We start from the raw sequence: 13622 nt of genomic DNA on the forward strand, positions 1-13622 counted from the left end.
AACATCCTGGTTTGGATCCTGCTGGGGAAGCTAGAGCCCAGGGACAAACCCTGGATGCTCAGTGTTTCCCAGGAGGCTCCAGGGACACTCTTCTTGAAGTGGGGCTGGAACAGCGCATGTAAAGTAGTCATAGAGAGCAGGGATAGCACCAATCATGTCAAAACCTCCCCAGTGTGGGAGGCAGTCTTACCCAAGTACAGGTGCTGCAGGACATCCAGCGCTCACAGCTGCTGACATTCACCATGCCTAGCCCTCCTGCTACATCATCCTCACTTCTGCCAGGACCTCTGGCCCTTCTGAGGGATGGGTATGTCCCTTGGACAAGGTACCAGGGAAGCTAGTGTCTGTGCTTCCCTTCTCCGTCCTAGGTTGGTGTCTCTGACACCAAGACCTTGATCACAGACCACATCCCCTTTCGCACTCCTGTGCCCTGGGGGTCTGTGGAGGGCACTCCTAGCTCAGCCCTGCTGGGGATATGTGTTGGCTGCTGACCCAGCTCCTTGGGCACCACTGCCTGCTGGCATGGGGCTTGACACTGGAGGTGTCACGGCCTCAGTGAGGCAGGAGAGAAGCTCTTCTGCAGCTCCTCCAAGGGCTCTTCAAACACAACCCCTTGGGCAGGTGAAGGCTCCTCAGCAGTGTTTGGGGACAGGGCAAATGTTGTTTGCCAGAGCAGGGATCCTGCAAGGGAACAGAGAGGGGATTCAATAGCTGTGCAGGATGCAGGTGTCCTTCTCCCTGCTCTCCTCTTTCCTGCTCCCCACCGTAAGGGATGCTGCATTAAGAACTCTGTGCCTGGGAGGGACTGTGGTGCGATGCTGTGAGGATGTTCTCGGAGCACAGTTATATGCTGAGTGCTGACATGTGGGCAATGCTCAGCAGGCTCCAGGACCCACTGAATGGCATCCCTCTGAGTGACATCGCTTTGCTTTGTGGCTTTCTTTGTCATCTGCTTGGGCCACCCAGAAGTGGTGGGTTTTTTTCCTCTGCAAATAGCTTGGCAAAAGTAAATGTCCTGGGGTTGGTGGTGCTGTGCTCCTGGGTGCTCCTTTCCTCACGGCCCTTTCCCTGCCCCTGTAGATGGGTTGGGGAGTTTTTCAGGCTGGTGCCCTGTGCAAGGTGACATTTCCTGTCCCCACCCCCGTGGTGCAGGGAGGAAATCTGTGGTCACACCGGGACCTCAGATCTCCTGCAAACCTCTCCCCCAGACCGCCTTTGCTTTACTCTGCTGATTAGATTAGCAGCCTCTCAGGGATGGCTGGTATTTTGCCTTTGCCTCGCAGAAACTAAATGTGTTTCGGAACATATGTGCGGCACAGAGAGGGAAAGCATGAAGCAGAAGAGCTGGAATTGGCATCCCCTCCGCCCCTGCTGTTGGGAAATGACAGCAAATAGAGATGACTCTGCCTTGTGTATACGCTGCTGGGGGGGTGAGCACCGTGTCTGCCGCCTGGCAGGTTCTCTATGAGCTGTTGTGCCCTCCAGGCTCGTGGTTTCACACTGCTCCCTCTTGATGCCACCCTGGGGAGCAGCCACTGCACTGCTGAGTGATGCTTGTGCCTTGGTATGTGGCACTGTGGGACTTGCAGCCCAGCAGGGCCTAATGGGGCCCTGGGGATCTCATTGCCCTGCTCCTTGCTTTCTAAGCCACCGATTCTCCTATTGATGGGCGGTGACATTTCCAGGTTGATTCATGGGGAGAACCTCTGAGACGTGAGGGCTGATGCTGTGTCCCAGGGCAGGGGACCCTGTGCTCTCCTGCTGCAGCCCCATCTACACGTGCAGGCAGGCAGCACCAGCTCTCACCATCACCATGACCTTGGATAAGGTCGGAAGTGCTCAGTGTGCAGCAAGGACAAGTGTACCTAGCTTCCAGCATGTGAGTGGCTGTATTTTCTCCCTCCAAGGCACAGTCAACACAGGAGAGCCCAGGTTATCAGCATGCAACACTGGAGGGAGAGAATATGGAGGTCAGGGTGACCTTGCCTGGCTCTTCCCTGAGAAGAGTTGCACTAAGTGGCTCTCTGGAGCTGAGAGGCATCTCCATCCATAGCAGCCATGTCCTCCAGCCCAGCACCGCTGGGAGAGAGCAGCAGCAGCATCAGCCCCTCACCATGGGAGCTCTGCCAGCATCCCCATGAAAGCTGCTGCAATTTATGTGGAGCCGATGTAGGCTTGCATGAAAATGAAGTGTGCTGGAAATCCATGGTCTGAACACAGCTGCCTCTGCAGCGTGTGGGGGGACAGGCAGGACGCAGGCATCTACTGGAGCATCACAGGGCGGCTGTGTGAGCCCACACCTCCACAGCCCTGTGCGCCTACCCTGGGCTTGTGGCTGGGTTTGGGGAGCAAATGGTGCTGGAATGAGGAGTGAGGATGCACCTCTGATGGTACCACCCTCTGCGTCAAGTACCATTGCAGTGGGATGGCTGAATCAGGGAAAATGCAGTGGGTGCCACAGCAGGGAGAGCTGCCCCTTCCCCTTCTTTGCATGCAGTGACCCCGGCCCCATACTCACCCTGCAGCCCTCGCCTCTGTTGTCGAGTTGCTCCCTGAGGAAAACTGAGTGTTGTCCTTTCAACCTCATGGGACTTTGGAAGAGGGCAGCCAGGAGTTGAAGGCTGGGAGCTGTGGGTCCCAGGGCAGGAGGCTGGCTAAGGCTCATGGGAGAGCTCTGGCACTGGAAAGGGTTAAATTGTACATGGGGACAGAAAGAAAAGAGAGAAAATGAAGAGATCAGTTGGTCAGTGCCAGCCTGGTCGAGCCTGGCTTTGCTCTGTGGAGTGCCAGGTACTGCCTGCCTGGTGTCTGACCCCTCCGAGGCCAGCGGGCAGGCACCCTGTACCTGGGACACTGGTCCTGCCCTGTGGAAACTGCCATCTCTCTGCCCATACACTGTGGGCACCGTCCTGCCCCTGAGCACAGTTGATTATGTGCAAGAGGGTGATCCAGAGCCACTTGCTCAGCTCTGGTGTTTTCTGCCCGATACCTCCCTGCTTGTGCTGCATGCTCCTTCCTTCAGGCTTTTAATCTCTCTGGACCCCAGGGACTGGTCTCACAACCTGCAGTCCTGCTCAGTGCTCGGCATCCTCCTCAGAGTCGGGTCCCACTGCAGTGAAGCAGGTTCCTGAGGTGCAAGAAGTGCTTCCCTTTACTGGTTTTGTGTGAAGTGAATTGCCTTGCTTTTTTAGTGCCTGGTGGGGAGATAGGAGCAGCTGTCTTCTCTTGCACCCCTGCTTGGTTCTTACCCATGGAAATGCCTCCAGCCCCTTAATGGCTGTGGTGCTCCTGTGGCCTTTTGATTTCCAAGGCAGTGGTGACTCTCACTCTGTTCCTGCTCCTGATGCCCCTGAGACTGACTGTAGTTTTTCAGTATTCCCACTCCTGATTGCTGGTCTTTTCTCTATGCCTCGTAACAGGAAAGAACATCGTTATTATGGGCAATGGTTCAAATGTTGCTGGTTGTGCTTTCCCCTGAATGACCCTGTGGAGCTGCTCTGAGCAGAGCTCTTCTTAACTCTGGCCCTTCTTATTTGGGGGGTCATGAGTCTGTGGAGTGATTCATTTTCATCTTTTTCTGTTAACACATCCAGAGCAGATGACTGGGAAGACTGCGCAGAAGGAAAGGGGAGAGAGGAACCAGCTTGTTTTGTGCTTGGGATGAAACTGGCTGCCAGGCTTTTGGTGTACAGGTAAATCCTGTGCCCACCTGTCTTCTGTGGTATTAGCTGATCCAAATCATCTGCCAACAGCAGATGTTTGTATATATGACTATGGAAAAAAGATTTGGAAGGGGCCCCATGTGATCCTTGGTGCATCAGTTCTGCACAAGTGAGCAGGTTAAGGAGAGAAGTAGAGAAATTAAAAGCAATAACTGATCATTCAGTGCTCAAGCAACTCTTATCTATTGCGAGCAGAAACCACAGCAGCAATGCTGGGGACAGGAAGGAGATCTCTGGATTTAGAACAGTCAAAAAACATCCCCGTGCTTGAGTCTTCCTCTCTCACTTCCCCGTGGTCCCTATCTCTCAGGTATCTTCACCGCTGTGGTTCCGGCTGCTGCTCACCATCATCCCTCCAGCCTCCTGCACCCCTGGGAGCAAATCCAGCTGGGAGGCACATAGGGGCTGAGCTGAGCAGTGGGGGAGCTTCACTCACAGGGTGAGGACAGGCTGGAGCCACATGCTGGGTCTCTGCCCTGGGGGTTTTGCTCTGTTGGTGCCAGGCACCTGCATGCTCAGAGCTAGAGGACAGAGGTCCCCTGGCTGCTGCTGAGCTCAGCATGGGCTTTGAATGCAAGTCTTGTAGCAGGATCAGGCCCTGTGGGGAGCCAGGGAACCAGGGACCTTGTCTAACTGGGAAAGCCTGGAGGAAATGACCCTGACCTCTGCCTGGGGAAGAAGAAACCTGTTTTCTTCCCCTTTTCTTTCCTTCTGTCTCATATTCTCCCTCTGTGATAAGGCAGATCTTTAAGAAGTCACTGATGTTTCTCTTCTCTTGTCCCTCTCCGCTGTGTAGGGAAGTCCCACCGCCCCATTCCCCATTGCAGCTCTCCCTGGCTGGCTGCAGAGCAGCAGTGATGAGCTCCTGGTTTGCCCAGGAGCTGCGCTTCTGTGTAAGTAGACAGCACAGCTCCTCCTTTGTCTCTGTCTGCAGAAGTACCTCTACCATGCCAGGCACGTGCTCTCCATATGTTTTATATATAACCTGCTACCACGTTTACCAAATGCTAAACCTTTGCACCCTTTATTAGTTTCTCAGAAACTGAAAAGGCAGCTGCAGAAGCTGTGTTATTGTATTTGTTCACACTCATCCATCCCTCCGTGTCTCCTGGTGCAGACTCCCCTGTCTCAAGCTGCCCATCTGCCCTGGGCAAAGTACATCCGAGCCCCAGGGGAGGCATGATGTCGGCTGAGCCTTTTGGATGGCTCTGCCCTTTGGTTCACCTCCCTATGTTCTCCTTTTGGTGGCTTGAGACTATGTTTCTGGGACAGGATCAAGAGCATGTGCTGCAGGAGAGCATGAGCACGGCTCCTTTGTTGGTATACGGGGTACAGGGAGCCAAAGGGCTCCTTATCAATGGATGGAAAGTTTCAGGGCTGCTTATCAGGAGCTGCCTCAGAGTTCGATTAAAGTCTTGGGAGCAGCAGTTTGCACTGTGGCAGATGGCAGGCTCCTCTGTGCTCCTTATGCTCAGATGGGTGAATGCTCCTGAGCAAGGTGGTGTGTGGGTGGCTCAGCCCCAGGGGGACATGGGTGCCCATGGAGGGAACTGGTGCCACCGCCTGGCACAGAGCTTACCCGCCTTGCGGATCCTGACCCCTGTGACATGCTTGGGATGATGTTGTGGGAATTTTTGGCTCTAACTTTATGTGGGTATTTGTATTTCTTAGATCATTTGCCAACCTAATTCTGGCTGTTTCTGTCCCTTTCCAGAGATGGGAATGGAGCTTGCTGTTGGCCAAATTTGCTGCTGATGCAAACTGACAGCCGAAATGCTAAGGGTGTGTGGGTTGCCTGGGAAGGGGACTGCTGAGCTGCTCAGCAGGGAGCTGAAGACCCAGATCTTGGCTCCTGCAGGGACTTGCAGCCTGACTGTGCCCTATGGCTAACACCCTGTTGGTCCTCTGTGACAGGCGGTCACTTTCCCAAGCTCTGCTGTGTGCCCAGGCTTTGCTGGCTGCCTACCAGCAGAGAGTGGGACATGTCCAGTTTTTGGGAGCAGATGCAGCTAATGGCTGTCCCCATTCTGTACAGCTAATTCTGATGGCAAAACTGTCCCCATTACCCAACAAACCCAGGGACGTTTTGTGTTCCTTGTGAATGGGTGACGATTGCAAGACTAGCCAGCCACATGTGAAGCTGGAGTACTGGAGCTGTGCTGCCAGCATGGAGGGATGTGCTGAATGATGATGTTCAGATGAATTTCTGAGTGACTTGCAAAGAGCAAGAGTTGCCTGGGCAAGGGTTTTCCTTCTGGGGCATCAGCTTGTTGCTTAAAAGTTCATGGGCAACGTGGGGTCCCCACCTCTGCCTTCCTCTCTGGGAATGGACCTACCATCAAAGACCCGCACGTGAGAAGGCTCTTACCTCTTGAGGGCTCCATCGGTCAGCAAGACCCCCTTCCCATTCCTCATCTCCAGTTTCAGGGGTTTGCCCTCCTGCTTGCCCTGGCTCTGACTGCAGTTCCTGCCCCTGGAATGGGCCTTTTGGGGGGGAGGCAGGCCAGAGCTCCTGGGGCCCCCAGTCCTCCAGCAGTGCAGCAAGTGCTGGTAAGCCACCCGGAAATCCCTGTTGAGTGTCCCATAGAGGATGGGGTTCAAGGCCGAGTTGGCGTAGCCCAGCCAGAGGACAATGGACATGGGTGTGCCTTTCACCATACTGTCCCCCCACATCCCCCGGTATGTGAACACTGTGAAATAGGGGAACCAACACACGATGAAGGCTCCCATCACCACCGCTAGTGTCACGGTGGCTTTGTGCTCCCTCACCATGGGCGGCATGTGGGTGTTGCTGCTGCAGCACCACGTGTGGTTTATCCTCTTGGCTTGCTCCCTTGCTATCTTGAATATCCGGTAATAGGTGATGCACATAATGACCAGGGGGATGTAGAAGGTGAGCAGCGAGTCCACTAGCCCATACACAGGGTTCACCTCCAGTGTGCACTCCCTGTTGCAGTTGGGGACTGTGTTTTGGACTGCTGTGCCATTGGTGTTCCAGCCCAGGTGAATGGGTAGGAAGGAAACCATCAGTGAAACGGTCCAAATAACAGCCAAGCTCACAGCTACCCGGGAGGGAGTGACGAGCTGGCTGTAGCGGAGTGGGGTGGTGACAGCAAAGTAGCGGTCCAGGCTGATCATGAAGAGGTTGAGGATGGAAGCTGTGCACAGCATGACGTCCAGGCTGGTGTAGACGTTGCACAAGGTGCTGCCGAAGGGCCAGTCTTTGGTGAGCTCATAAAAGGCAGAGAATGGCAGCACCAGGAGGCCCAGCAGCAGGTCAGTGATGGCCAAGGAGACGATGATACAGTTCGTCAGGCTGCGGAGCCGACGGTCCAGGGTGACGGCCAGGCAGACGATGATGTTACCGCAGAGAGTGATCACGATGAGGATGGTGAGGCAGGATCCGACCAGCAGCTGCAGGGGGAAGTCCATCCTTTTTTGAGAGCTTGTATGGTTGTAACAAGGATCCATAGTGCAGTTGCATGGATGGAGCAGTCCTGCTCTCACTGGCTCCAAAGCTTCTTGGTGTGAGCCTCTACAAGGCAGCTCTAGAGCCCTTTCCAAAGTGACCTTGGACCTACAGTGACCTTGTAGAACATTGCAGAGTCAATTCACACATTTAGTGTTGCTCCTTGCATGCTAAGAGTGACATGACCCAGGGAAAGATGTGGCCCTGTGACTTGCTTATGCTTGTTGGCCCCATCTGCGAGGTCAGTGTTGGAGCCAATCCCCCATGGCAGCTGCTGGTGGGTCTCAACTGCTCCCTTTTCTTCTGCTGCCTTCTCCTTTCCTCTGAGCAACCAAGGGGTCTCATGCGCTCTGCATGTTTGGTTGGTGACAGCGGTCTGCAGTGCTCCAGCTGGGACAGAGCTTTGCCACTTCCTGAGGACAACCTGCAAAGAAAGCATCAACACAGAGCTGCAGCGGGTGAAGGTTATTTGAGCTGTCCCTCAAACCCCTCTGGAAATGGGATGCCTGCACCTCCCTTGGATGCTTCAGCCTACTTAAACCTGTATTAGAAAGTCCTTTGGCAGCCAGGCACTCATGTCTCTGCAGCTGCATCCCCCCAACCCTGGGGGTGCCCGCATGAAGTAGGGATGCTGAGGGAAGGGCAGGGATTCTAGAGGCACCAAGATTCTACGAGCTTATGACAAAAATGAGGACTGGGAGGATAAGGAAAGAGTTTTCCTGAGAAAGCAGTGTGCTTTTATTATGCAATCTAGCAAAATTAGTCACAACTGTGTAATTTCTGAAGTGTGGCTGTAAGCCTTGCTAAACTTTGCTTTTGCATCTGCACTTTGCAGAAGTCCATGCCTTGTGCTGGTCCCTACCATCAGCAACTGTGCTGGCTCCTGCAGCCCAGAGAGGAAATCCTCACTCTCCTCAGGTCCCTGCAGGTAAAAGGAACCCATCTGTCAGTGGTGCGATGTCCTGGGAAGGAGGTGGCTGGAAAGGGCTCCAACAGCTTCATAGGTCCTGTTCCCTGCAGCTGAAGTGACAAGAGGGATAGGGGCTGGGAGTAGGCTGAGGAGTCCAACTGCTTGTGCTGGGACACCCATGGAGCTGCCTGTGCTGCAGCTGTGATCTCCTAGTCAAGGGGATGGGTCTTCCTCACTCTCCCTGCTGTGCTGGTGGGGGAGAGATGTGCTGGTCCTCATGGGTGATGCAGAACCCCACTCCCCAGGCTCCCATAGCCCATGGAGCGGTGGTGAAGCCCTCCCTGGTGGTGCACAGGCTTGTGCAGGAAGGTGGAACTGATTCCTTACAGAGTGCAACAAGCTACAGTGGTGGAGCAAACAGAAGAAAGAATAGGTCCAGTCTTGGCAGAGGGCAGGGTGAGATTTTAAAGTCAAACTCACCTTGCAAGAACAAGATAAGGATGTGGAACAGGCTGAAATACTCTTCAGGTGATGTATGTCTTTGATTCAAGGTTAAAGGCATGGGGGCCAAGGGAGAGAGTATACCAGGGAGACTGCATGAGTAAATAACCACCAACTGCCAGGAGCCATGTGGTGGAGAGAGGACCTGTGAGACTAAAGATGATACCTGCAGCCCTGCTGATTCTAAAGGAGCTGAAAGTGAATGACAGTTCATGAATTGCCCCATGGGAAGTGTTCTGCTGAGCAGAGCAAATTCATTGCCAGCCAGGGGGTCCTCTGAATTTGGGTGCTGGGATAAAAGCTGTTGGGAGAGGGCTGTGATACTTTCAGCTGCGGCGGCAGCACGCGGAGTGGTTCCTCACCTCCTGCTGCAGCGCAGGCTCTTGCCATGGAAAGCTCTTTGTTCGTTGCACAAAAGCAGTGTGGAACAAGCTGAGCGCTGCCTGCCCACTGACGGCAACGCTGAGAACAGGTTGTTCTTGGAGAACGGTATTTCCAAGTGAAAGGGATGTTTTTTCGTTGCTCCCAACATGTGGAAATGGCAGGATAAATTATAGGGGGAGTAGCACACTTAGAAAATGCTGTGGGTGGATCACAGCCTCCTACGTGGCTGCTTCACCACACATCAACAACCTGCTCCTGCCACCAGCTCTCGCAGCTCACATGGGCTCTCGCAGCTCACATGCCAGGGCTCAGCCCGGGCTCTGCTGGTGGGTCCCAGCTCTGAATGCATCGGCACACTTGGCACTGCCATGGTGCAGGGAGTGCCATGGGGCAGCCCTGTGCCACACACCTGGCCAGAAACAGCTTTCTTACTGCTTTTTCTAATTAGCTGAGGGCAAGGAATGGTCACTGCTCCCATTCAAGTCAGGGAGTAAAAAGCATTCCCGAGTGAGACATAGAGCCACTGGGCTGAGCTGTGGAAGGAAGGGAGCAGTGATTCCTAAATGAAGGGGACAGAGGTGTCCCCATCCCTGCAGAGGACTGGCTGTCAGGGCGCACATGTGGGCTTCAGGGCTCTGCTGCCTGCAAACCCTTGGGAGTTTGCTTCTCCATGGGACAGGGCATGACCTGCCAGCTCAGATGTGGGATGTTGCAACCCAAACTGTGGCGGGGGTGTGAGACACTTTCCTGTGTCCCTCGGGCAAATTATCTCATGGAAACATTCCCCTGAATGATCACAGCCTCTGGACATGGCTTTGTAGGCTGGAGGGCTGGTGTAGACAGGGGCTGTGGCTCAGCCCACTGACCTCAGTGCACAGTCCCTGCAGCAATGCACTTAGCTTGGGGCTCTCTCCTGGAGCATCAGCCCTCTCAGACTCCACATCTGCCTCTGGTTTTCTGCTCAGGTCACCACCTTTAATTCCAGGTCCTGTGTCCTCTGCTCCTGTTGCATTTTGGCAGAGCAAGTTCATTTCCTCCTTGATGTATGAGTGGACCAGCTGTTTCCCATAGCAGGATTTCTAGCAATAGCCTGAATAAATGATATCCTTCCAGCCCTGTCTCACTAGGCAGCCTTTACATTTACCTGATTACCCTCATTATCACAGCTGGGACCTGTTCCTGGGTCAGAATCACCCTCCTGACACTGGGGGACCAGAGCAGGGCATTGCTTCTGGGTCATCTTCCAGTGCTTTTTCCCGTGGCACTGGTGCTGTGATGGATGCTATCTCTGCTGTGAGGACTTGTCAGGTTGCATTTGTTTTGTTGCAGTTATCCTGGGGTCCCCTAAAAGCCAGATAGTTTTCCTATGGTGTTTTCAGCTGCTTAGAGTAGCAATTTTTGCTGTTAGTCCCTAAGCATGTGAACTCATGCCAGTCCATTGTGTTTCTGTCGCTGTTTGGATCCTCTGGTTCTTCTCCTATAGTACTTAGTCCCTTGTCCTGTTCAAAACTTCTCCCAGATTTCCCACCAATGCACTTTCTTAGAGAAACTCCCATTTTCTGAGCCAAGATCACCAATGAAAACCATTAAATAAAATTTCTCTTTAGGCTGATTTTTAAAGAACTCTGTTAATAGCCTTCTTCAGAGCATTGATGATCTTCCCATTTTAATGTACTATTGTCTCCCCATTAGCCTCCTTATAACTCTCATAGTAATTCCTGCCTTCTCCTGCCTGAATAGACATTTTCTGCTCTGTTGCAGCCCATGTTACATTTGATCCACTGTGTTCCCTTTTGAAATGGCAATTATCTCTTCTGGGGAGGGGGCTGTGATTTATCCATGGGATGTTTCTGTTGCATTTTAGCCTTTTATTCCTCCTCCCCGTCTTTCAGCATCCTTTCCTTCAGCATTGTTTATTTCAGCCCTTTGTGCATTTTTGCAAGACTAATGGGATGCAGCACCCGCTCCGGCAGCGCAGGTAGTACATGTGCTGCTCTCCATTCATGCGCTTCTAGTTCTGGTTCTATAATAAATAGGTTTGTTTAAAATCTGTTAAAAGCCTAGGTACATCAGCATGGTACATAGGCAGAAAGGAGCATTCGGCGAGCGTCTGAATGTGGCAGCCTGTCTTTGGAAAGCATTTCCTGCTTCCCAAAAGGGAACCAAGAGCAATGGTTGTGGGTTCAGCAGAGGCTCTGCACGAAGCCTGTCCAGGATGGTTCTGCTCTCAGGCAGACCTGAAATGTTTCTTTGCCTCCTGCTTTAGCTTCCTTTCGAGCAAAGAGCTCACAGAAGTCACTTAGGAGAGAAGCACATTCCCTGGCCCTGCAGAGCTCGCAGCAGAGCATCATGGCCCTTTCCAAAATTATATCCAAGTGCTTCCTGAGATTAACCATCCGGGCACGCTGCAAGATGTACTTCAGGCAAGGCTGAGATAGGCAGCTGGGGTGGGATTTCTCCTGGTCTGAAAGAGGATCTTTGGGGTTCAATGGTGGGGAGCGGGTAGGGCTGGGAGCTGCAGGAACCCTGGCAAAGGGCAGTCTTGATCCTCTGCCTCACAATGGGACAAGACTGAATTTGCTAGAGTTGGGGCTTGAAGGCAATGTGAGAGGGGACAAACGTGAGAGTGATGTAGTAACTAGCTTGCTCTGCTGTCTGTGGAGGGCTTTGGTGAGGTTGTGGGGTTGTTTCTACTTATGAACAGCCTTTCTGGAGGGGCTGTGCTCCTCCCCATGCCTCCCATGTGGTGCTGCACCCCATAGCATCCTTCAGCATGCCTCTGTCCTTGCACTTGCTGAAGGCTTTTGCTCCCTTGTTTCCATATCTTCCTTGCAATTGCTCATCTCCCCTCCACTCCCTGGGGCAAGGCTGTTGGATGTGCTGCTCCTGGGTGCTCACACATTCAAGGTGCCCTGTGCCCTCATTCATGTCTGTAGACAGAGTTTACCCTGTGATCGTACAGGTACACACAGACAATTGCAGTCTCGTATTTGCAGACCCCTTTTGCAACCTTTCTACACCTCTGGGACTGGGGGGAAGACAGTGGGATCCTGCCTGGCTGCATCCCCACTTTTCTCCCTGTTCCTTGGTTTCCACTGGAGCCTGGTGCTCTGCCTGCCCCATCCCAGCCTGAACCCTGACTGATACATAGCACCAATTACTGTCTCTAGCATGAGCAGAGGGGCTGGGGGAGGCAGGACACAATTTCCAACACAGTCACCAGCCCTCCATCCTTCTCCCCAGGAGAAAAAGGGCTCCCCAGGACAGTGGGTAAGAGGGAGTTTGGGGCCCTCGAAAGCAGAGAATCTGAAGGGGTATGTAGAAACCAGCGGAGCAGTCAGCATTTTGGAAGTTTAATCTGCAGAGAGCACTTGGAGGGTGCCTGGAAAAGATAAGAACTGAAAACAGAGGTGCTGGGCTCATGGGCGTGCTTGGAGCTGCACAAGTTCCCAGCAGAAGTCCCGGAGTTCAGCCTCTGCTGAAGCTTATTCTGGTCAGGGGATGGTGAGCACTGCACACCCCTGGGGACTATCCACCCTGCTGTGGCCGTGTTACAGCCCAGCTTGCGGGTACCCTGCCCCAGGAATACCCTGTACCACAGAGCCAGCTTTGCCCATGGACAGGGCAACCCCTGCTCCGGCAGATTCCCACCATCTGCCAGGGTGTGCAGGGCTGGATGGAGGGGCTGGGGTGCCCAGAGAAAGGGGTTCCGGCAGCTCGGTGCAAGAAGTTGTCTTAGCAGTGAACCTCGTGGGAAGGCTGCTTGGGCAGAGATGCTGCACACTGACGGATGCTTAGACAGGGCAGGGCCTGGACACACTCCACCCGTGTCCTCCCTCTGACCCTGGTGCTCTCTGCTTCAGAGGTCCCAGCAGCAGCAGCCAGCGAAAGTCCCCAACCTGACCTCTGCTCCAGGCACAGCAGGATGATGATAGCGCAAGGGTCCAATGAGCAACACCCTCTTGCTCTGACCCGGCTATCCCACTGCACACCCCAGCCTCAGCGAGGACCCACCAACCCCGCTGAGATCTCAACTAGAAAGTGATTTACCAGTGTAACAACCAAGTGAAAAGTAAGGCAAAAGCTTTACCTGGGAGAGATGCTGCTTTCTCACCACCCTGAGCTCGTGGAAGCCCTCGGTGGCTGCGTTGCCTCCAACTTTCCCCCGGTGCGTGCGGCTCAGTTTGTGAAGGCAGAAGCGTGTGCTGCGGGATGCTGCCTCCCTCCCTCTCCTCTCCTCCCTCCCTCCCTCCTCGCACCAATATCCAGGCAGCGCGGTGACTGCAACATGAGTCAGACCACAAGTGGGTGGGATCAGAGCTGTGAACTCACACTGAGGTTATCATCCGGCAAATTTGAAATGCTGGAAGTGAGCCGTGCTCGGGGCACGCAGTGTGTCGGGCTCCACTGCGCTGTGCCAGGCACAGAGCAGGGCGGGATGCCTGCTGCCTCCCTCTGCTGCTTTCCTGGGTGATGCCCGTCACCTTCCTCACTAACATTAAGGTCTCAGGGCCCTTTTGCCATGTGCGAAGCCTCCCTCCCGAGTGGCTGCAGGTACAAACTCACAAACTTCCCTGCTGCCAGGAGGCCTGATGCCATCACTTGCTCCTAATGCAAACCTGACTTTGCATTTGGT

General features: G+C 53.9%; 1 protein-coding gene across 3 annotated transcripts; it reads right to left on the reverse strand.

Moving 5' to 3' along the window:
• Positions 1 to 432: 432 nt before the first annotated feature.
• HRH2 (histamine receptor H2) lies at positions 433 to 13239 on the reverse strand. Of its 3 annotated transcripts, XM_057411897.1 has the most exons (5): positions 13077 to 13239; positions 6091 to 7615; positions 3249 to 3409; positions 2519 to 2680; positions 433 to 681 (listed from the first exon to the last, which is right to left on the reverse strand). In XM_057411897.1, the coding sequence occupies exons 2-3, from the start codon at positions 7191 to 7193 to the stop codon at positions 3370 to 3372; spliced, it is 1143 nt and encodes a 380-aa protein (XP_057267880.1). In that variant the 5' UTR covers positions 7194 to 7615; positions 13077 to 13239; the 3' UTR covers positions 433 to 681; positions 2519 to 2680; positions 3249 to 3369. The 3 variants fall into 3 exon arrangements, with proteins under 3 accessions (XP_057267880.1, XP_057267882.1, XP_057267881.1); XM_057411899.1 differs by lacking the exon at positions 3249 to 3409 and having other exon boundaries at positions 13077 to 13238; XM_057411898.1 differs by lacking the exons at positions 433 to 681; positions 2519 to 2680 and having other exon boundaries at positions 3139 to 3409.
• Positions 13240 to 13622: the final 383 nt, after the last annotated feature.

The sequence above is a fragment of the Pezoporus wallicus genome, unplaced genomic scaffold (genome assembly GCF_028554395.1).
Source record: "Pezoporus wallicus isolate ANWC-B61680 ecotype Strahan unplaced genomic scaffold, APGP_CSIRO_Pwel_v1 contig_6354, whole genome shotgun sequence".
Taxonomy (NCBI): Eukaryota; Metazoa; Chordata; class Aves; order Psittaciformes; family Psittacidae; genus Pezoporus; species Pezoporus wallicus.

Bases quoted from the DNA above. Each gene is read 5' to 3' on its own strand.
- HRH2 (XM_057411897.1), bottom strand. From the start codon at position 7,193: ATGGATCCTTGTTACAACCATACAAGCTCTCAAAAAAGGATGGACTTC. The intron at 3,410-6,090 runs GTAAGAGCCTTC...TCCTGTTACGAG, and splicing joins ACCGATGGAGCCCTCAAGAG to GCATAGAGAAAAGACCAGCA.